Here is a 22,591-nt window from a genome sequence, read left to right on the forward strand (position 1 = left end):
TTGAAACACGGGAGCCGATCCCGCTGGTGTGCTGATTATCTATACCTCCGTGTGTTTGTGTGTATGTGTGGCTGGTGATTTGACTTTTCGTGAGCGGATGTGGGACGCGCCGTGCCGTGTCAATTCACTAGTTAGACCACCTCACGTGCACTGCTTTTCTGGGAGCACACCCACCACCCGCGAACACTGTCAGTACTGGATGACATAAACACGCCGACAGACAGGATCAGATACAGGTACCTTACCTATACCCGATATGGCGGAGGTTCAGAAGAAGAAGAGTGCTGGGTGAGTCTATGATTTCAGAAATTCTTGATATGGAGAGCCACCTGAAACTGATCCAAACATTCCATCACCAGGAGCAGCAAAGATGCTCCCACCAACCCACGAGGAATTCCCTATGCGCCCTTTGTCGATCGTGTGGAAGATTATGTTTCGACTCGCGCAGACGTCGAAGGGACTTTGAAGAGTTTTCAGGAGATGATTCAGTGAGTTTTTGAGAGAGAGAGAAAGTGCTGGAAGGAGGATGGAGATGGAGAAGGAAGAAAGAAAGAAAAAGAATTAACCACCTAATTTTGGTTTTAATCATTAGGAAATATCAATTCATGGAAGCCAATAACAAACGTCGTATTGGAGGCTTGAAGGATAAGATTCCGGATATTCAGAAGACGTTGGAGACAGTTCGGTTTTTGCAGAAGCGTGATGTAAGTGTTTTTGTTGTTGTTGTTTGTGGTGCAGTGATATGTAGTAGTAGTATGAGGGGAGAGAGAAAGCAAGAAGAAGAAGAAACAAGAAACAACAAAAAAGAAGAAAAGAGAAACACACACGCGCACTTTACTGACACCACCACCCACCACCATTTACCAGGAAGACTCCGAACCCCTCGAAGCAACATTCGAACTCAACGACACCCTCTTCGCCAAAGCCCACATTCATCACACCCAAGAAGTCTATTTATGGCTTGGCGTAAGTCCTTTTCTATCATCACCGTCTCTTTTCTTTTGCTTTTGCTGTTGTTTTTCTTTTTCACACCCACACGCTAATATTTTTTTTTTCTCACAATTTAAATAGGCAAACGTCATGCTCTCCTACCCCCTCCCGGAAGCCGAAACACTCCTCATTTCCAAACTTGAAACGGCACAGCAGAGTTTGGCAAATTGTGAAGATGATGTTGATTTTTCGAGGGAGCAGATTACGGTATGTTTTGTTACAAAAATCCCGAGACTTATCTTTTGTTTCTTTTTTCTCTTTGAGGAGGGGATAAGGTACTAATGGGGTTCTTCTGGGAAATAGACAATGGAAGTCGCTACTGCAAGAGTGTATAATTGGGATGTTGGGCAGAGGAGGAAGGAGAAAGGGGGTGGTGATGATGATGATGGGGATGATGGGAAGGGAGGTGGTGGGGTGGAGGGGTGAAATGGAATGGAATGGATGAGAGAGAGAGAGAGAGAGAGAAGTAGGACGTGATCTTCTTTCTTTCTCTTGAGAGAAGAAAAGAAGAAGAGGAAAAATCGTTCCTGTTCGAGAGCTATTATCATAGATATCTCTGTCCAAGAAAGCAAGCAAGACAAGAGTCCTTCCTTGGTCAAAAGGTACTAGGTAACAAAAGGTTCCAAATTAGGCCAACTCATAAATAGACGGGCAGTCATGCCTCTGGATGAGAAGAAGAAGAAGAAGGCGATATAATGATGTACATGTACGCACACGATTATAGAAAATGGAGAAAAAAAAGAAATAGAAAAAGAAAAAAAGAGTAAAGATCAACTGCATCTTCCGATTCGATCAAGTAGGTCACTATCTAATCTAATCTATCGATGATACTCAAGTAGCCAACTCTTCGCAGCATCAGATTGAATCTTCAAGTTCCCTTTCTAAAATCTCCTCCTCCTCTGACGACAGTGTGATCCCCATCTCTGTTTGTGTTTCAACAAAAGGAAAAAAAAAAAGAAGAAAGATGTATATCGCTCAAAAGACAAGAAAAAGAGCACAACGCCACACCTAGTAAAACAAATCAACAAACCAACAAATATTGGCCTTCCCTTGAGAAAGTATTATCGTCACATCTCCGACTGTGGTGGTTTCCCCTCCCCCTCCTCCCGCTCCAATGAGGTTCTATTATTCGTTTCGCTAAAGAGCAATGATGAGGTATTATTTGTAGAATGGGTGTAAGCAACGCGGAGGATTTGGCGTAGCAGTTTGTTTCCTACATCGCCGGCCAAGGCAAAGTAGTTGGTGCTGCTACGCAAAGACCACTGGCGTCACACAGCTTGTCCTCTCTCTCGCGGGTAAGTGGGATGATGAGGTATCGTGCTCAAGGTCTCCAGTCCAGTCCCTCACGAATCAACTTGCCAAGTTCTTTCGCATGAGGCTCCTTCATCATGCTGAAGTGGTGACCATTCATGACTCCATTTTTAAATGGTCCTGTACACAATTGTGCCCAACCATTATCGCCAAAGTCGGTACGGTGGTTGAGGAGCCATTTCATAGGCGCTGGGTCCTCATCTTCGGCTGGGGGTGGGCGAGGGTCACCTGGGTTGCCGGCGACGCCTTCCTTGCACCAGACGGCATATGTGGGGATGGGACGGAGCGTGGGTTTGGGGTCGTAGGCGGATAGGGAGCGAATGGCAGCGGAGAAATGGGGGAGAAGCCATTTGGGGGTCTTGCTCGGGTCGCCGGTTCCGAGGAGGCCGATCTCGTTGAAGAAAATGTGGAGGCGTGCAGGTAGGGGGTCGAGGTTGACCGGGCAAGGTGAGTCGAGAAGCAGTAGCTTCTCCACTTTCTCGCCAGCAGCCAGTAATGCTTGAGCGACCGCATATGCAATGACACCGCCTGCAGACCAGCCTCCGATGATGTATGGCCCCTTGGCTTGACGACGCTTGATCTCCGCAAGGTAAATCAGAGACGCGACCTCAATGCCACAGTCCCAGGTGTCGGGATTCTTCATAAATGGACAATTGAGACCATATGCAGCGACGTCTGGTCCGAGATTGGGTATGCTCACATAGCTGGTGGCTGAGCCAGACCCATCAGGCAGAAAGAAGACCTTCTTGGTGGCAATCTTTGCATTGCCTTGCAGCAGTACCGAAGTCGCGGCGGGGTATCTGGAAATGTCGGTCTTGTTGATGGCACCGAGTCGAGCAGAGACCTCGTTCATGTCTGTCTGTGTTGACGTCTTCGCGGCTGATCGAGGAGCAGCAGCGGTTTTGGGTGCAGGTCGCATGCCGAGAGCGTTCTCAATGTCGGCCATGGTAGGATTCGTCGAGAGAAAGGTGCTGGGCAGATCGACATTGGTCTTTTCGCGTAGCTCGCCGAGAATAGTCAAGCTCATGAGACTGTCCATGCCTAGCTCTGACAAGTCCGCGTCGTCGGTGATCTCCTCGATGTCGACTCCCATCTCCTGTGCCACAACATGGCGGGCAATCGAGACATCACCCACTTCTGCTAATGAGTCGCGGGTAGGAGAGTCGGGCGCTGGCTTGCCCATGATGGACGGAGCTGACGAAGCCGGAGTCGAAATGTCTTCCAGCGGTGTGGGCACATCGGTCGCTGGGTTCGAGTCGGAATCCGAATCCTCATCGTAATCGGGAGCGCTACTGCTGCTGCTACTATTGCTGCCACTCGAAGATGCGTCGAGCCCAGCAAAGTACTTCTTCATCTCACCAACACTTGGGTAATCAGTGAAGAGAGAAGAGCTGATCTCGATGTCCAGCTCCTCGCGAAAGATGGCCGAAATGGTCAACGAGAGTAGCGAGTCGACGCCCAAGTTTTCAAAATGAGCATCGTCTACCAGCTCTGCAACATCCACTTCTGTCTCCTTGGCCAGAATTTGCATGATCTTGTCAACGAGTCCGCCAGATGGCTTCTTCGGTGGAGCGACCTTCTTCGGCTTGGAAACAGACCGTGAGGCCGGGGCGGCGACGGCAGCTGGAGGTGGAGGAGCGGTCTTGCGAACCGGTGCCGGAGCAACCTTGACTGGAGCAGGAAGAGGTGATCGTGTCAACAGTGGACGAGCAGCTGGCTTGGGAGCGATCGACCTTTGCGCTTGGGGCGCGGCTGACCCTTTGTTTGGTGGCAAGAAAGTGTTGAGTACACGGCGCGGGATCTGCTGGAACTTGATGCCTTCGCACACCGCAACGATCTCGTCGCCTTCGAGAATGTACACATCACCTTTGCTGATGTTGTTCGGCTGTGGCAACATGCGAACGTAGTTGCGCAACCGCATGCCGGCAGTGAGGGGTTTGCTGATCTTGACGGCGCTCCAGCCGTGCGACACATAGACATTCTGCTCCGAGTCCAGCAAATCAGAAGCATTTACGATGAATCCGGAAATGTGGCAGGATCCGTCGATGTGGTATGGTGAGCAGTAAAAGTCGCCGTCATCTGGTTTCGTGGGGAAATCAATAGTCGCAGAGGCTTCGGTAGTTTTACCATCCAAGACAACTTCTGACATGGCGCGGTATCTGGAGTCATAGGTGACAAGCGCCTTGAAGAGCTTGTATGCCATCCCGCGCTGCACCTTGTGAGCGCCTCCGGTCATGGTCTTGGCGGTGAGCGTATCGATTTGAGCGTTGACCATGAAGTTGTAGCGAGCCCATTCGCCTGCCCAGGCTGCCTTGTCTTCGTAGCGTACGATACAGTGAGCGTGGTCTTGAATCTTCTTGCCATCGGGCTGGACACTGCGGAAGTTGACCTTGACAGTGTTGTTCTCAAGATCCGCAACGGCCTCCATCTCGACATGCTGGCCTTGAGCAGGTTGTGGAATCTGCGCAATCAGAGGTTTTGGTACTTCCATGTTGCAGACGTTGAGGCCCGGTGTCTCGCTCTCTGGGTGTGTCTCCTTCCAGATGTAGTCACTGACAGTGAGAGCCATGTCGGCGTACAGCGAGGATGGGCAGAGAGCAGCGTTGTTCACCAAATGGCCACAGACGACCGGGTAGAGCTTGTTATCAGCCAGACTGGAGCGGATGACAACCTTGGCAGAAGTCTCGCTGAATTCTTCGCTGATAACTTTCTGACAAGAAGTAGAGAGTCGTTTCGCAGGAACCTCTACAACTGGAGCTGGCGCAGCGACCTCCTTCTCGCGAATGACCTCTTTGATTTGCGCTGCCTCGCCCTTGGTCAGTGTCCAGTTGTTATGATAGTCGAGCCAGTACTTTTTGTTGTCAAACGAGTATGTTGGTAGTGTCAGGAGCTCTTGTGCATCGTTGAACTCGCGGTGAAACTCGTCAAAGTTGATGTTGACACCAGCTGTATAAAGCTGGCAGATACTGTTGGAAATGGTCTTCCATGCGTCCTCTCCTCGGCGAAGGGATGGGGCCGTGACTGTAGCACCAATAGAAGCCTTCACCATGCCTGAGCAGACGGGGTGAGCACCAATCTCGAGCCAAGCCGTCTTCTCGCTAAACACAGTTGCACTCTGACCACTGATCAAAGCAGACCAGAAGTTCACGGGTTCACGAGCGTGACGGGCAAGGTAGGTGGGGTTGATGATGCCATCGTCGCGGATGACCTGGCCTTCAAGGGGAGAGAGGACTGGGACCACAGGCTTGTTGAAGGTCACTGCAGAAGCAACCTTGGTGAACTGCTCGAGGATGGGGTCAACCTGAGCCGAATGGAATGCGAAAGGCACGTTGAGTTTCGTTGCCTTGAAGCCGCATCGAGCGAGAATCTCATTCGCAGTGCCGACCACGTCGCCGCTTCCGCACAACACGGTCTCCTCGGGGCCATTGATACAGGCAATCTCGGTCATCTTGGGTCCAAGAGCTGTTCGGATGGCATCCGCACTGCCCTTGACGGCCAGCATGCCATGAGTGTGTGGAGTGCAGTCGCGTACGAGAAGCTCGGCACGACGCCCAACCAGGAGCACCATATCCGAAGCTGAAATCACACCAGCGACATGGAGAGCGGCATATTCGCCCAAGCTGTGACCAACGACTGCAGATGGAGTGATCCCCCACGAAGCCCACATGCGAGCCAAGGCAACCTGAATGCAGGCCATGCCTAGTTGCACCTTGACAGGCGACAACGTCTGCACATCTGTGCCATCAAGGAGCTCAAGGAATGATGGCAACCCCTGTATGCGAGCGAGCTGATCCAGCTGGTCGATATCATCGCGGAAGCTCTTCAGGTCCTGGTAGAGCTTCTGACCCAAGCCCGTGTACTGAGAGCCTTGCCCGGTGAAGCAGAAGGCTACCTTGGTAGCAACCATGGGTACTGGGCTGTAGGTGTCCTTCACTTGACCTTGCAGTGAGTCGACAAGTTTGCTGGCATCGGCAAGAGAGAAGGCAACACGGTAGTTGTGCTGAATGCGGCGAGCAGTGGTGGTGTAAGAGAACGACGTGAGTGTGGTGCCTGCATTCTCACGAACAAACTGCTGGTAGTGGCTCAGGTTGCGCTTCAGCGATGCAATCGACCGGGCTGAGATGGTGATGGGAAGAGTGCTGCGCGGGTCCACGGCCTTGGGTGCCTCACGAAGTGGTCCATCCTCGATCAGCAGAGCAGTATTGCCACCGGCAGCAGAGAAGTTGTTCAGGAAAACTCTCCGCGGGGCAGCAGTCTTGCGTGGCCAGTCGACCTGTTGCTGTGAGATGTGGACGTTGCGGTCCTTAAGATCGGCAGGGAAAGTCTTGTTCATCACGCCCTTGATTCCCACATTGGCGGGGATCTTGTTGTTCTTCATCATCATCAGGACCTTGACCAGGGAGTTAACTCCAGAAGCAGCTTCAGCGTGGCCAACGTTGGCCTTGATGGCTCCCAGATGCACAGTCTGGTCGGGTCGACGCTGGCGGTGACGAGGAGCAAAGACGTTGGTCACAGATGTCATTTCAATGCCATCACCAGCCTGGGTACCGGTGCCGTGCATCTCCACGTATGAGATCTCGTGAGCATCGACGCCTGCGTTTGCAAGTACTTGCTTGTACAGAAACTCTTGTGCGCCAGCGTGCGGGTGAGTGATGGACACCGCCTCGGCCGAATGGTTGGTCGCCGCGCCCAGGATACATCCAAGAATGTTGTCCTTGTCTGCAACAGCATCCTGGTAGCGCTTGAGGATGACGGTACCACAAGCATCACCACGACAATACCCATCGGCGTCATTGTCGTAGGTTTTGCAGGATCCCGTCTTGGACAAGAATTGGCCCTTGGACAAGCCCGAGAAGATATCCGGGTTGGTGAGAACATTGAGACCTCCAGCACAGGCAGTATCACAGTCACCTGCCCACAGAGACGTGCAGGCAAGCTGGATGGCAGCAAGCGACGATGAGCACGCGGTATCGATGGAGTACGATGGGCCGCTGAATTTGAAGTAGTAGTTGATGCGACCAGGAGCAAAAGCGCGCACGCCACCTGTGATGAAGTAGGTGTCGACGTTCTCTGCTGCGTTGATCTCACGCCAATCATCTGATGTTTGGCCATAGAAGGTGCCGATGCGGTTGAGCTTGGTGGATGTGGTACGATTGGGGACGTAGCCAGACATTTCGAGCGCTTCGTACGCAGTGACCAAAGCAAGACGGCCCATAGGATCGGTCTGGGCAGCCTCGCGAGGGGACATGTTGAAGAATCGAGGGTCGAAAAGACCTGGCTCGTCGATGAAACAACCAAAAGGCGTATGGGACTTGTTCTTGCCCTTTCCAGAAGGGTCGCAGTGAGCATCGGCATCGAAGCGATCGGCTGGAACCTTTCGGTGTACATCAAGTCCCTTCATCAGCAAGTCCCACAGGGCTTCGTGGTTGGCAGAGTTGGGGAAACGACCTGCCATGCCGACAATGGCAATCTTGTCGTTCTGTGTCCGGCCATTGTATTCGGTGGACTCGGTGAAGGCAGACTGGTCAATGACAGACACTTCGGTCTTGCCACCAGCCTTGAGAGCGGTCACGAGGCTGTTTGCAATATTGCTGACTCCGAGAGCGTAGATCTTGGCGGGTAGTCTGCTTGCGGCCATTTGCGAAACGACCTCTTCGAGCAAATAGTCCCAGCGTACAGGGCTCTGGAGCATTTCGCGAAGAGCGGTCTTGGCGAGTTCGAAGGAGTTCTCAGCCACAAGCGGCTTTCCTGTCGCTGCAGAGTGAACCAGAGCAGAGGGCACATGCTGCTTGAGTTCGAGACCAACGTTGCCAGAAAGGATACGCTCCAGGTCAGCTTCGTGGAAAAGATGTGGAGCATGATACGGACCATAGATTGGGATGGCAACGCGGTTGTTTTCCGACAGAGCGCTCTCTTTGAAGAAGCGCTCCAATGTGGTCGGAGGTCCTGAGATCGTGATTGCCATGACAGATACAGCACTAATGTATGCTTGATTCGATAGTGGGATGCCCTTTTCTTCATGGAAAGCTGACAAGGCCAATTTGGCATCCTCCTGTGTAGTGCCAGTGACAATAGCTGACCACGGTGTCTTCTCTTGACCAGGCTGCGCGAGCACCGAGCGAATGCCATCGACCGCAGCGCCTGAGCGGAAGGCAACGCGAACGAAGTCGACACCAAGCAAAACCAGCTCATCGATAGTCCTTGCGGAAACGACGGCTGCGGCTGCAAGCAGACCAGTGCAGAGGCCCAGAACGCGAGTGTTGGAAGTAGCTGGCAGCTCATCGGGGTGCTCAGAGAAGTATCCAATGTAGTGACCCAATTGAGCAATGGTCACGAGAGCAGACTCCAACATCGGCACCTTCTCGCCTTTTTGATAGTACGCCTCCACGAGGCTCGTGAGAGTCAAGAAGTCTGGCATGGCATCTCGTTGACTGCGTGGCAGAGCACGTGTCTCCTCTCGCAGTGCCAGAGCAGATCGTTGGACGAAATTGCTGACCAGCACATTGTCGCGGTGGAGAGTCACTTTGTGAAGTAGTGGGTATTGTTCGGCGGTCTGATCGCCGAAGAGAAGAATGTTGGACATGGTGGCGTTGATCAGGCTGTTCTCTGGGGGGAAAGCTCGATGTTCGACTAGGTTGGTAAGGTGAGGTATTAATCTTCGGTTTGTCGTTGATGAGTAGGCTTCGATTATGAATTAGATCTGGAATAGCTCAGTCGTGGTGGCTAGACACGAAAGGCAGCGGTTCGGGGAAGGATGAGCGCGGAGCTGTTGATCAGAGTGAAGGAGACTGAGGACTGCATATATTTATGAAGGCAATGAAATCAATACGGAAGGTGGCTAGACTATCCGTGGTACTCAGGTATTGTCAGGTTCCAGGAGGACCTTTCGATTACGGCGTACTTGCGAGCCGTATGTATATCAATCTGATGGAACAAGGGTCCCTCGAGCGTACTTGATTATTCGATGTCTGCAAGGAATGTGCTCCGATTGTGGATCTGCGTCGGGCGGGCTGCTGTGTCCTTGGTTGCCAAATAGAGATGCTCGACAGTGCTCATCTGGAAGCAGAGCTAGAGCTCCGCCGCAGGTCATAGTGAGCACATTGCAGGATCCCATCCATGCCCGAAAATGGGGATAAGCAACGGCCAAACGGTGAGGCTATTGTTAGATTCCCTTGGTCGCGAGGCTGGTGGCAGGTGTTGTTTGCAAGACGAGATGAAGTCACGAAATTTCGGCTCTCCATCGTGGCCGGTAGCAAGTCACCGGTGGTGCCAGACACGCACAGCCCGTGCAATGATGACATGCCTTCAGAGATACATGTAGGTGGTTCTGCTGCAGGCCTTGCTTACGGGTGGACCGATTCCGAACGAAGGGATTGCTATCTGAGTCTATGGCGCAGCATTTGCATTGTAGACTCTGTAGAGCCGTAGCAGACTTGCTTCGACGAGGAAGGCTAAACATGGATCTCGCTTAGGTTGAAGTAGCGGGTATGCCATTTAGCACACTGAGCGCCACAGATGGGTTGTACAGCGGCTGGAGCGCCCTACTCTGTGCCAATCAACCTGTACTGCTGCCGCAGGAACTGGCACATGTTACTGCTGCTGTTCTCACTTCCGAGCACTGCTTTCGCATACTACTATCGCCCTTACAGCACAGCATGTCCTTCTCTTGCTGCTGGCGATCGCGTCCCGCCGCCTCATCGGGTCCTGCTGCTGCAGAGAGAGCGCATGCGATGTATGATGTTGCATGGCCGGGTCCTGCTCGTCAGGCTGAGTATAAGAAGATTGTCCAATTCGGGAAGATGACATTGTCGTGTTTCACGCGGAGATAATCCAATGTTGAGCACTCGAGATTTGCGATATCCTAAATCTACCTTGGCGCAGAGAAAAGTGCGGAGGGCGCCAAGGCGCTTGGCCTCAAGTAGTTAGCGTAAGGTGCTCAGGACCCTCAATCACACCACATCTCCCTGCTCGCTCCTGCCAATATCACGTTCAGAGTCTCTTCAGAGTCCAGACATGTATGATGTGTCATCCTCAGCATCCTCAGCCTCAAATGCTCCTCCTCCTCTTCTTCCTACATCTACACCTCACTTGCTGACTTCCTTCAACGCCAAGACTGCATCGCTATACTAAGATATGCTCCTGAGGAAGGGTGCTTACTACCTCCTAGGTACCTTACCACAACAACACGCTCGACGCGTTTCTCCGAACGCCACCCGCGCGCGACTTGTGCGATCCACATGGACTCCGAATGCTGTGCAACTGCAACACCAGACCTGGGCCATCCATGTGCCTCTACGACTCACTGCCGAATCGGGTCCTTTGCAGAGGCGTTTGTCGCCGAGCGCCTTCAGAGGTCCCGCCCGAAAACAGTCGGCGGCAGCAATCATCCAGTGCATCCTCCACGCTACAATGAACTCTCCAGCCCTTTGGTCGCCACGCGGAGACATTGGGACCGCAATACGGGGCTGTGGAGGTCTGAGCACAGAACGTGGATATTCCAGGTGCAGATCGACTCACTCACGATGGTCCACTGACGAGCGCTACTGCGTCTGTGTGTAGGGGAGAGGAGCAAAATCACGGCGCGGGTATCGGGGTCCCACATTGGGTGATTTGGGTCCACGATTTAGCGTACCTGCGAAGTCGCTCATACTGACCACAAGGCGATATGAAGGCATCATCCATCTATTCTCAGTCATCTGGTACGCGATGTCTGAGCTGTTGTGCTGACAGTACGGCGTAGCAGTCGAGTCTGGAAGCGACGCTGATGCGCTATGCTACCACACTCAAGCGAGACCGCTCTGGTGCCAATGAGTGCGAACTCCTTGCAACTCTTCTAAAAGAGGCATATTGCCACAGCGCTTGCTGCTTGACCTATGGCAGGATCGCGGGTCGTTGACCTTGTGCATATACGCGAGAGCGCATCATTGAAGTTGGGCACAAGCTACATGTACCTTATCACATGTCAAGTGGACCGCTGCATTATTGCCTTGTCAGCCGCTCAGACGCTGCTCTGCATCGTTGTTCGTGCCCACGCCATGGTATTCGGGATGAACACGGCTGCCGTACAACGACACACTCTGCACGTGTTGGCGTTGGCGTTGGAATACTCCTTGCTTGCCGTGCTGCAGCGATAATCGCCTGCAATGCTTGAGCTGGTCTGAGCTTTTCACGTTGAAGAGCGTGCGAGATGCTCCAAGGTTCTTATCAATACGACGTTGAAGCGACAGAGATACAGTATGCCCAATTACTCCGTGCAATTCCCTGATCAAGAGTCTATACTGCATTCCTTCATGCGCAAGTCTCCGGTTCGTGATACAGACGCCTATCCACATGTCGCTGGGCCGGACACTATGGTCAATCTCGGGAATTGGCGACAATGGGATAACGCAGGTCTGCACATGCCAACCGCGACTCGCAGGCAAAAATTATGCACATTGCAGGCGTCTCTCGTCAACCGTGTTCACTGTCGCAATGGAGAAGGTTGATAGTGCTTTCGGAACTGTTGAGTATGGGCACAGCAACTCCTTCCAAACGGCTTGCTGACAGGTGTAGCGTATTCGAGCAATAGCAATCGTGCTGTCTATGCACGTCCGCGACGCCTTTACCTCAAAGTCCTGACTTCATCAAAGATGTGGCGCACATGATTAGCAATCGCAGCCTGGTCCCTGGACCTCTTCACGGCACGTCGGATTTTCTCATTTGAACAGCTACAGCGGTGATTGCGAAGCACAGACAGCTGAACCCGCCACATGATCGCGACTCTCTCCTACCGATGTCCATACGAGGCGTCGATGGACTTGAGCAAATGTAGAAGGCCATTGCCCATGTTTACGTCCGCCTCGAGCAGCACACAGGTTCTCTCTCATCGCCTTGCCACGCTTCACCGCTGCTTGGATCGCACAAGATGCGACATTCAAAAACAGGTTCACTGGCGTCTGGAGCTGTTCAGACTGATGCTGCTGCTGCTACACTGTCGTAATGTGCAGCTGTTCGGGAACATCGCTGATCGAGGTTATATCGCAGCATTTCCGATCGAAGAAGCACTATAGTGCCGAGAGAAGAAGAATCCAAGTTCGGAAGCACGGTGCCGAGCCGAACGACCATTTAATATCCCAAGAAACCGGTAAGTGACAATCAATGGCTGGTCACACGCGTACATAGTTAAGGCAGACAGTCGAAATTCCAGTTCTGGCCCCTCGATCTGCCCATATACCGATCTTCAGAAGAAGAAGAAGATTGAAGAAAAGAAATACGTGTCGGTTTCAGACTGTCTTCTTGGCCCGCCTTATTTAGGCACATATACCGGTTTTGCTTTTTATTCTGGGGTAAGTTTTTTTTTTCCTTTCCTGTTTCATCCAATGCAGCTGCAGCTGCTGCAGCGATGATGATGTTTATTCTTCTTCTATCATCATCATCCTTGCGGCGCACAATACGACTTGGGTTCCCAGTCGAACCATAACCGTGCTTCTATCTGTTGCGTCAGAAGAATCTCGCTTGTTCTCAAGGCCGAGAGCCGTCTCGGCACTGGTCATGTACATTCCTGTAGGTACCTTCCACGGTACTCTGCCGATGCCGATGCCGATATGAGATATCTGACGTAAGGTAGGTAGGTACATGTAGGTACGCTACCTATACCGTACATGTAGCTTCTGATCGTCATCTCGATTTTTTTTTTGGCTCCTAGACTCTCTGACGCTACAGCTGTCATTTTCCATCCATATCATAGTATTGTCACCTATGTCATACGCCGATTTTTCGCTTTTCACTCCATAAGGTACGGAACAGAGGGATCCACTTTTTTTGAAAGAAAAGAGAGAGAGACAGACAAAGTACGATCGTTGGGTTCGTTACATACCTTATTCAAATTGCAAGTCTGTCTCATTCATCACTATCTAGTAACTGGACTGTACGCATATTTTTATTCTTTTGTTGAAGCAACTTAATGAAATTACCTATTGATTGATTTATGGATTGGAATTGGAATTGGAATTGGAATTGCGCTACCTGTACCTACCTAGGGTACCTCCCCTATTGGTAGCTCAGTCGTAACTCTCGTCGTTTTTGATTTTTTTTTGGCTGTGATGAGAGAGCTAACATTTAAAATTTTGCGGAATTAGGAAGTACAAGTTGCCGTGAATTTTTAAGGTATAGAGATGTTTAGTACAGTAGGTAGGTTAGGTAGCAATTTCCTTAAGGTAAGTACTAGATTTTTATTTTTGCTGAAGGTTGTGTTTTAATTTTGCTGGAGCTATCTATAGTATAGGTAGATAGGTAGATTGAGCAGCGGCTAGTGACTACGGGCTGGAAGATTGACTGGTACAAGGTAAGGTAGGTTACCTTACTCTATACTTCTGATGATTCAGCAGCGTGGGCTCACAAGAGAGTCTAGAAGGTGGGCAGTTTTTTCAACGTGGATCGCACAGTGTGTGGAAAGCGAGCGAGCGAGCTCAAGGCCGCAAGTACGTAGATGGAACTCGTAAATTCTGCTATATGGGAGTCACATGAAATGACGTGCTCTCTGTTGTTGCACTTTCATATCTTTCGCTCGAAACAGCGGATGACTATATCAGCTGTGCGTTGCGCGCGTGAAAAGAGTTAGAGGGAACTCGGAGTTCCCGCTGCATTGGCTGTTCGCAGAGCATCATCTGGTGCATCCTCGGGGACCAGACTTTTGCAAAGAAAAGGAAAAAAAACCTTGACAGCGGCTTCTCGCAGGTCAATAGTCATCGGGTATGCAGTCTGTGCAGTGTGCATGCTACCGGACGGAGGCATCGATGGGATTGCTCGGAGAGCAGGTTTGATATTCCTTGTTGCTTGGAGGCGTGTGTAGTCTTGACCTGATTCTTGCATAGATAACCAAGGACGACGTCCTATCATTGCTGAGTTCGTGTTGCGTTCGGGCTGAATAAGAGCGAGCTGTTTGTATACATCAGTAGTAAGCTGCAGCCCCAAAAAGCCACCAGGAGAGAAGAGACGAATGACGTGTGCAGGATAGAAGCGAGTTTTTTGTTTGCGGATGCGGAGAATTCTTTTCCGGTGAGAAGCCGTCTGTTTTTTTCAGCTGCTCCTGAATGCCACGAGAGTCTGCATATGTACTTCTTTGCCTTCCTGCCGCCCTCCGCTTGGGTAGCAGAAGCTAAGCCAATAGTTTGCTCCTAGGATGCAAAAGGCCAACTGCTGAGTCATCCACCACTGACCGTGAGATCAATCCTCATCAACCACGTTTCTTCCAAGGCAGGATTGATGGTATGCTGCAGGAATTCGAGTGATGCCCAGCATGGCGAAGCTGGTGAGGCTGTACGAATCTCATTGCGCCCTGGATGAGTGCCTGTCTGGGCCCCTCGGGCAATTGTCTTCGCCAGGTGTGCTGTACGGAATTCCAGGCGTGCCGTCGTTGAAGTTCTTGGTTTTCCCATCCATCAGCCGAGAGTGATGGGCCTCACAGACTGCGGATGCATGATCGCCAGCTCAGACCAAGCAATGACGCGAGATGGCACTGTTGGGACCGGCCAGCCTTACCAGTACCGTCGTTTGCACTCTCGGCAGATCCGTGAGCACGCCAGCAGGACTGAGTCAGCGGCCGCATTGCCATATGCAGTCAATGGTCATGTTCAGTTGGTTGGCTTCGGAGGTGTACAGTGTAGCGAGTTTCGAGTGTGAGAAATGGAATGTCCCGTCCGCAGGAAACGATGACTAAGTGTATTCGGCAGCGGAAAGGGAGCGGCACGGCACGTCACGGCACGGCAAGGCAGACGCCGTTCGCTGTAACCTGTTCGGGCCTCTCGGCAACGGCGGGCAGCTGGCTGAGAAACTCCCGAGTCCCGTCCTGAACCTTTGAACACTCTTTTCCTCCCGTCCCCATCACACACGACCCCGTTTCACATCTCCGCCTGCAACACCCTCGCCCGTTGCGTCACTCACAAAAACCACCAGGCAGCAATCCAGTCAGCGCGAGCATTTGGTCAGCATACAGGCCCCATCGCCGCCAAGAGCAGGAGGAAGAGGAGCAAGGCCGGTGCCGAAAACACGGGAGCCCACCCACTCACCCAGCAGGATGGATGCAGCAAATATGCAGGCCCACGCCAATCTCATCATTGGGGGGCTTATGAGGGTCCTGTGTGGGCCGCAGTCCTGCAAACCCGATCGCGGCGTGGACAACGGGAAGGTAACTCTGTGTATGCCATGAGGATACAGCTGTGATGGCAGTGATGCCACTTCGCAAACGAAAGTCAATCTGGAATTTCAAGCTCACGCACACCAACTTTCCCTCTGCCATTCTCTAACGCGAGCCCAGCAGCCAATCCAAACAAGCTCTGACGCTATTGATTCGGGAGAAACTTGTGTCGTGCCTGTAGTGACGATAAGCACGACAAGACACGGGATGAGTTCCTGTCAGCAGCCTACCTCGAACATGTACATTCGAGGCATCCTCAGAACTTCCGGCTTATGGCAAGCCAATAGTTCCTGAGTCAGGCTGAGCGCTTGATCCACCACCACCACCACATGTATGCGCAAAAAAAGGCGGGTGCGATGTGGTATCAGTATTGCCTATCGCGCAGATACGCCCGGAAACCCTTCCAGGAACCATAACATCTTGTTTAATTGGCAGGGACTGATCATTGGCACCACGATCGTCCCCCACAGTCTTCATTACGCTGCACATAGGTCGAGCCTCGGGCGCTCGATGAGCAACGCCATTCTTCAAACACGAACACTTACAGTGAGTGGGCCAAAGTTACTGGCTCATTCTCATCATAGACAGAGTTGCGGCCAGGAAATTGATGATTTTTAAGCACGCCGGAGTAGAAGCGTGTTCTTCGCGCTCTTGGGGTGACGCGAGAAGCATGTCGCGGTCATCGACGCTAATGCACAGGGTCAATTGTTCGAGATCGGAAAATAGTATTACGCTTTCGCTTCTAGGTCTGGAGATTGAGGTGGCTGGCATTTGCACCCGTTTCTTGTGCCAGCCCTGTCGGTCACAGAAAGCCGCCTGCTGATCGAACTCTCCGACTTGTTTATGCCCAAGACACTGCCGGTTTGCCGACTTCTGAAGAGGAGTCGGACCTGATCATGAACATGCAAGCTGACGTGGAAGTTGACGTTGCTGCTGGAGATACATACAGGTAGGAGAAGGTCGTTGAGGCCAAGTTCGACATGATATGCAACAGCGCCAAGGCGTACATAGTTGTTCAAGCGAGGGCAGCCTGAGCAGGAGCGATGAGCGCATTGCGAGTTACACAGTCAGGATGCTGACTCGATGACAGAAGCATAAGATACTGGGGGACAACATTCACACAGCGCCTGTGCGCGATGCGTAATCGCACCAGCGCAATTCTATCAATTCTATCAATGCTATCAATTCTACCGGAGGTATGCATTGAGCCATTCCCGCGCGATGGTGCGGTACACGCGGTCTCGCGCACTCGGGACGAGCGCGTGGCAAGCAGTGGATGCTACGTTCCACGATTGTCGAGCCATGTGCAAGCATCGCACAACCCGAATGATCTCGTGCAGTCTGCAGTGCGAGTTCGGCGTGTGCAACGTCGCAAATGCGCTGGCGCTTCCAAGAGTCGTGGATCTGACGTGTTGACTCCCCGCCGCCGTGAGCACAGAGACAATGCGTTTACGCATTTGGGCCAGGGTCATCGCCTGTACGCCTCTTTAGGCGTTCAATGCAGCCCTGCTATGTCGATGCTGCAGCCAAGCATCACGCCCATGTCGGAGGGTGGGTCGCAGCCTCGCAGCCTATCTTGAGCTTGGACACTCTTCTGACTCTGGTGGCTGAGGCCATCCTGGTCCATTACTCCATTTGCTGGGAGTCCACAGTGCATGCAGAGAATGCAGAGAATGCAGGGAATGCAGGGAATGCAAGGCCCCTGGAACCAACGGCGAGCCCTGGACGCTACTGGACTGGTAGTGGGCTACTGGTGGTGGTGGTGGTGCTGCTGCTGCTGCTGCTGCTGGTACTGCGTCGTGCTTCTCACACATCCATGTGAATATGGCAATGAGTGTTGACGACACACACTGGCGGGCGTGATCTACAACTGGCAAAAATGCTCCGACAGGTCAGCTCGAGCGGCATCCCTGTACCACCAGTCGTCTCCAGAAACAGAAACGCTCAAGATATCACTGATGATGGAGTGACGAGCTGAGGTTGCGCTTAACCCTATCTCTAACAAGGCTCATGTCAGCCGTGCATCGCCTGCCGCAGGATCATCAAGTCATGAAATAAACGGATCTGCAGCTGAAGCACGACGCTCCAGCCTGTTTCTCTGCCCCACACCGACTAGCTATCCTCCACGCTGGGGCACCTTTACTACTGTCGCTTATTGCTGTCGTTGGCGTTGTGTCATATTTGGATGAACATCCCGACGTCTTTCGTTGGTCTCTCTACTCTGCCATTTCTCCGACCAGCCTCGTCCATCCTGGGAAAGCTGCAACGACTTCAGCAGACAACCATTGCTACTCACGGCAGTCATGGTGTTTTGCACGTACTGTGGACAATCCTTCACGAGGGACGAGCATCTCGAACGCCATATCTTGACCCGTACGCCAACAACCACCTCACTACATACTGGGCCCTGACTAACCACACTCAGACACTAATGTCAAGCCGTTCAAATGTTTTACGTGCCACATGTCCTTCGCCAGAAGGTCAGTCGTCGGTTGTGTGCCCATATCCTTTACCAGACTAACCCATGGGAAGGGACCTACTGCAGCGACACTACACCGTACATGGCAAAGACCAAACCGGGCAGCATGAGATACCTGCTGCTGCGGGGATGATACCAAAGTCGGCAGGGAGAACACCAATTGCATGCAGCAACTGCGCGAAGACGAAGACCAAATGTGATAAGAAGTTTCCCTGTTCGAGGTGCGCAGGACGGAACTTACGATGTACATTGCGGCCGACCAGGCGTGTATCGAAGAATGCAGCGCGCGTGGGAGTGACTGTCGAAGGTGCTGTTGCGGTGCCTCAACCAAACTCGGAGAATCACGCTCAGCAGCAAGAGTCTCAGCAGCAAACCGCGGCGCCAGTGCCCACAGATAGCCCGCAACAAGGACCTCCATCCACGCAGCCGGTGAGCCCCAAAGCTGTCTTGAACTCGATATCGGAGGAACAACAACATCACGCGGAGCCCAGTGTGGATGGACCACCCACGCAGTATGCTGAACAGCCCACCAGTGGTGGTCCCCTGCCGCCCAGCTCGTTTTCGCCGCCATTGCACACACCGGGCTTCATGCAGCACACCCCTCTGTCCGGATACGCTGAGTTTGCAAACAATATGGGCAAGGATAGCTCCGATGATGATTCTAGTCCCCGGTTCATGTTAGATTGGAGCCAAATGCAAATGCCGATGGGCTACGATGGGCTGGTGCCACCACACATGATCATGAATGCAGAGATGGGATTCGACACCACCATACTTTCCAGCAATGATGCCATGCTATCGATACTGCCTGACGTGGACGGCGGCATGGGCCCTCTGCTGACGCCTCTCGAGACACCCAAAATTCAGGGTGCTTTTGCGGACCTAGAGCTCAGTGCTACAGCGACACTTCCGTCACAACATCGGCCGTCGATGGTGTCGATGGTGTCGTCACAATCGGTGCCGTCAAATCCTTCGACGCCTTCTTCAGACACGAATGGTGAGATATTCGAGATCATCCAGGCCCAGGATGCCTGGTCAGTGTTCCAATGTACGCCCGTTCTGCCTTCGTCAGCTTGTCCCAAAACGGCAAAGCGAAACCTTGAGCGACTGGAAGACACGCTACGGAATCACGAAGGTTGGGCAAGCTGGAGTCCCTCATGGGATGAAACAGATCTGGCGGGCGGCGACCACTTGACGGTGATGCAGCTTCATGAGAGTACTCGAGACAAGTTATTGGCCATCACACAAAGCTTTCTCCACAAGGCGCTCGAGATCCACAGAGAAGGTGACGGCCGTCGGTCCTCGGGAACTGGATATCACAGTCCCAACTCGTACTATGGCTCGAACTTTGTCTTACTGCCGCCCGCTCGCGTCCTGGAGTACTTTTTACGATCCTACTCGAACAGTTTCGAGCGCTACTACCCTCTCACATCACGGGGTGTCCTCGATGCGAATGAATTGCTACACTGCCACAATGACCGGGCCGCAAGTCTCCTGGTGCTCATGATGATTGCTCAGGGAGCCATGAATATCTCCTCGACGGAAGCACGCCTCCTGACGGGCGGCTTGACCGAAGCTTGCCGCATATCATTATTTGATCTGATCGAGAGGAATATCATCATGTCGGGAGACCCGATCGTGCTCCATTCTGCTCTACTGTTTATCGTCCAAGCTGCGTGGAGCGGCGACAAGTGGCAAATGGACATTGCCATGGGTCAACGCGGAATGTATCTTGCCATGCTGCGACATTCCGGTATGCTGGACAAACCTGTGCCGTCGACCAGCGTCAACCAGCACTCGTCAAGAGATCAGTTGTGGCAGGAGTGGATCCGCAACGAGTCGAAAAGCCGGCTGATATATTCGTGGATCATGGTAGACCAAGATATGGCCCTCTTCCACGACACTGCTCCGCTGTTCACTGTCTCCGAGTTCGCTGCACCTATGCCTGATGCGGATCGGTTGTGGCAGGCGAAGAGTGCGGTTGAATGGTCCTCTGTTTTTGAACAGGTGCATGAATTCTCCGGTGGCTACTCCTCCGTTGGTTCTGGAGCTCGTCCGTCATCGCTTCGCGACTTGTTTCGCCACTTCCTCGACGATGAAATGGTCCCGTTGGGTATCGAGATGACGCCCCTGCATCTGCGCTTGCTCCTGCATCCTCTGCAGTCGCTGGTGTGTCAATACAGTCAACTCCTCGGCTGCTTCTCCGAGACTCGTTCGAGTCGGACTCAGGGCCAGACGAGAGCCGTCAGTGCGTCGTCCACCAGGCACCGGCTCGAAGAAGTGCAGTCCCTGCTGGGGAGATGGTTTGACCTTGCCGAGCGATATCTGAGGGCGAATCCATTATGTCCCATGATGCAGACGAACCTGATCATCTTCCATTTGATCAGCCTCAATGCTGTGACCAACTTTCCCGAAATCGAAAAGCTGGCCCGACGAGAGAACTTTGACGGGACTTACCAGCAGCTGGTCTGGACGCACAAACGATGCATCCACGATGTCGAGGAAGCCATCTATCACTGCGGCCAAGTGCTTCGCATTGTGCGAAGCATGTCGGGGGGCACTCGGCCTCCATGGTGGGCCGGAGCAATCTATCGCGCCGGTCTTGTCCTGTGGACGGATAGCCTGACACACAAGGAACAGTCGTCGCCCCACAACAACAACGGCATGTTCCCCTCTGTGCCAGGCCCGTCGTTTGCCATTGATGCCTTTACCGCCGATCATCCGCTGATTGTGCGCTACCTGACGAAGCGCGAGGGCGTGCCTTGCGTGACGAAGCGCGATGGTTCGCAAATATCGTCTTTTGATCGAGGAGAATTAGGCCAAACTGTCGAGATTCTTGTGTATGTCTAATCGATGTATGTACGATATTGTTGTCGTTCTTGTCGTAGAGCGACAACAACATACATACACATGAATAAATATATGTATATACGTGTAAATACATGTATACATATGAAAAGCGAAAATACTATTCATTCATTCCTCTCTCCCTCCCTTCCCTCTCTCCCTACGCTACCCTCCGCTCCCCTACCTCTACTACCTCCCCTACCTCCCCAACCGATGTAGTTCTTTATATCCTTCAACTATCAACCAAAAAAAAAACCCCAGCCAAGTACCTATCCAAGTACCTACCTAAGTAGATCAGTAAATAAGGAATCAACAAATAATCAACAAATAAAAAGAATAAAGAAGAAAGGAAGACAAAAAGTGAGGAGAACCGTAAGGTAGATTGATTTATTTTCTTCTTCTCCATTTCTTACTCAATCAAAAGAGTACCGACCGGTAACGACGGGTCAACTAACGGGTAACGGAAAACGGGAAACGGGAAACGGTGGTGCATACTATACATGCAGGTTTTTTGTTGTTGTGGTTCTTGTTCTTGTTGTTCTTGTTCATGGTCATCTTTTTCTTGTTCTTTTTCTTGTTCTTCTCGGGTACTGGGGATTCAATCGGATGGTATATAGATAGAATTAGATAGAATAGAAGAAGAAGAAGAGAAATAGAATGTCCGCGGTTGACGGACAACAAACATGTTTATAACAACAAACAACGGGAAATGACAACTGTTTGCTCTGTTCTAAAAAACACTGCCGTTTTCTCTCTTCCCCGCCCTCTCTCCTTCATTCTCTGTCCCTCTCTCCGCAACGACAAGACAAGACACATTACTGATGCATGCGTTTTCAGTGACGCTATGCTTCAATTAACAAACCAAGACCCTACACGGGCTTTTTTGTATTGCTCTGTCATCCAGAACGCCCACGCTTGTACGACTCAGATCAAACAAAAAAAGGCAAAAAAATGATTACGCATGCATGCATGCATACAACAATGCCGCTATGCGTGACAAGAAATGAAGGAAAAAAAAAGTCAGGCAGCACACATTCAATCCATGTGCATGCAGACGAGTTGGACCTCCTCAAGCATGCTCAGCCTCGGGCAAGCTTGTCAATCTTCGATCTGATGCCATCGGAGAAACGATTGGATATACCCTCGTCAATCAGTTCGACGCAATGCTGGAGGACTGGATATGCGCGATCGAGACTCTTGATCGTAAGGTAGGTAACTATCCTTAGTCTATCTAAATCCAGGCTATCTGTTCTAGCGATCTCTCTCTCTCTCTCTTATTAATATAAAGTTGTTTAATCTAGTTTACCTTCAATCCTCTAACAACGCCAAAATTGAGACGAACATGTTCGATTATACTAACTATCTCGTATATCAACGAGGTAAGATGTTTTTTTTTTCACTTCCAACTTGATACATGTACGTCACTTTTGTCGCCGACTAGGTGAAGTTTAAGAAAAGATCCTTTTTCGTAGGGGATGTGTATTGAATTGTTGATGATCGATTACAATGACTACGACTACAAACAACTTAATCCTACCGATTTTTTATATTCAAAAGTAAGGATCTGCAACAAAAGTGTATATATCCCTATATGTTGCAACTCTTCCTTTTCGCCGCCGCTACTTTCTTGTAGATGTGAACAACATACTATGTAGGCACCCTCTTCCTCGTTGACATTTTTTTCTCGCTGTACGGAAGAAATAGTAATAAAAAAAAATTCGACGGGAACCCCACTCTCCTCCCCCATCAAAAAGTCCGAAGTGAAAAAAAAATAGGTTGAACCCGGTTGG

The 22,591-nt window shown here is 51.6% G+C and overlaps 7 protein-coding genes across 7 annotated transcripts; 6 read left to right on the plus strand and 1 right to left on the minus strand.

The window, feature by feature from the left end:
* The first annotated feature begins 180 nt into the window (after window positions 1–180).
* Window positions 181–1,577, plus strand: SEPMUDRAFT_166626 (Prefoldin, subunit 3). The gene is made up of 6 exons (XM_016908245.1): window positions 181–288; window positions 360–488; window positions 593–704; window positions 868–966; window positions 1,072–1,197; window positions 1,294–1,577. Exons 1-6 carry the CDS (start codon window positions 257–259, stop codon window positions 1,414–1,416), a joined length of 621 nt encoding a protein of 206 aa, XP_016757137.1. The 5' UTR covers window positions 181–256; the 3' UTR covers window positions 1,417–1,577.
* A 290-nt stretch (window positions 1,578–1,867) lies between these two features.
* On the minus strand, window positions 1,868–8,884 carry SEPMUDRAFT_159092 (ketoacyl-synt-domain-containing protein; the record flags this gene model as incomplete). The annotated part of the gene is made up of 1 exon (XM_016907825.1): window positions 1,868–8,884. One exon carries the CDS (start codon window positions 8,882–8,884, stop codon window positions 2,312–2,314), a length of 6,573 nt encoding a protein of 2,190 aa, XP_016757138.1. The 3' UTR covers window positions 1,868–2,311.
* A 2,653-nt stretch (window positions 8,885–11,537) lies between these two features.
* On the plus strand, window positions 11,538–11,945 carry SEPMUDRAFT_120907 (uncharacterized protein; the record flags this gene model as incomplete). The annotated part of the gene is made up of 2 exons (XM_016901645.1): window positions 11,538–11,781; window positions 11,854–11,945. 2 exons carry the CDS (start codon window positions 11,538–11,540, stop codon window positions 11,943–11,945), a joined length of 336 nt encoding a protein of 111 aa, XP_016757139.1.
* A 334-nt stretch (window positions 11,946–12,279) lies between these two features.
* On the plus strand, window positions 12,280–12,954 carry SEPMUDRAFT_111495 (uncharacterized protein; the record flags this gene model as incomplete). Its single annotated transcript, XM_016900917.1, has 4 exons — window positions 12,280–12,424; window positions 12,463–12,626; window positions 12,750–12,898; window positions 12,948–12,954. The coding sequence occupies 4 exons, from the start codon at window positions 12,280–12,282 to the stop codon at window positions 12,952–12,954; spliced, it is 465 nt and encodes a 154-aa protein (XP_016757140.1).
* A 1,474-nt stretch (window positions 12,955–14,428) lies between these two features.
* SEPMUDRAFT_151879 (uncharacterized protein) lies at window positions 14,429–14,919 on the plus strand (the record flags this gene model as incomplete). Its single annotated transcript, XM_016907100.1, has 1 exon — window positions 14,429–14,919. A coding segment is annotated over exon 1 (186 nt), but the record flags the coding sequence as incomplete, so codon positions are not given.
* Window positions 14,920–15,985: 1,066 nt separating this feature from the next.
* Window positions 15,986–17,297, plus strand: SEPMUDRAFT_111496 (uncharacterized protein; the record flags this gene model as incomplete). The annotated part of the gene is made up of 4 exons (XM_016900918.1): window positions 15,986–16,021; window positions 16,222–16,424; window positions 16,566–17,026; window positions 17,128–17,297. 4 exons carry the CDS (start codon window positions 15,986–15,988, stop codon window positions 17,295–17,297), a joined length of 870 nt encoding a protein of 289 aa, XP_016757142.1.
* Window positions 17,298–17,778: 481 nt separating this feature from the next.
* Window positions 17,779–20,804, plus strand: SEPMUDRAFT_73426 (uncharacterized protein; the record flags this gene model as incomplete). Its single annotated transcript, XM_016910026.1, has 3 exons — window positions 17,779–17,848; window positions 17,901–17,955; window positions 18,008–20,804. The coding sequence occupies 3 exons, from the start codon at window positions 17,779–17,781 to the stop codon at window positions 20,802–20,804; spliced, it is 2,922 nt and encodes a 973-aa protein (XP_016757143.1).
* Window positions 20,805–22,591: the final 1,787 nt, after the last annotated feature.

The sequence above is a fragment of the Sphaerulina musiva genome (genome assembly GCF_000320565.1).
Source record: "Sphaerulina musiva SO2202 unplaced genomic scaffold SEPMUscaffold_11, whole genome shotgun sequence".
NCBI lineage: Eukaryota > Fungi > Ascomycota > Dothideomycetes > Mycosphaerellales > Mycosphaerellaceae > Sphaerulina > Sphaerulina musiva.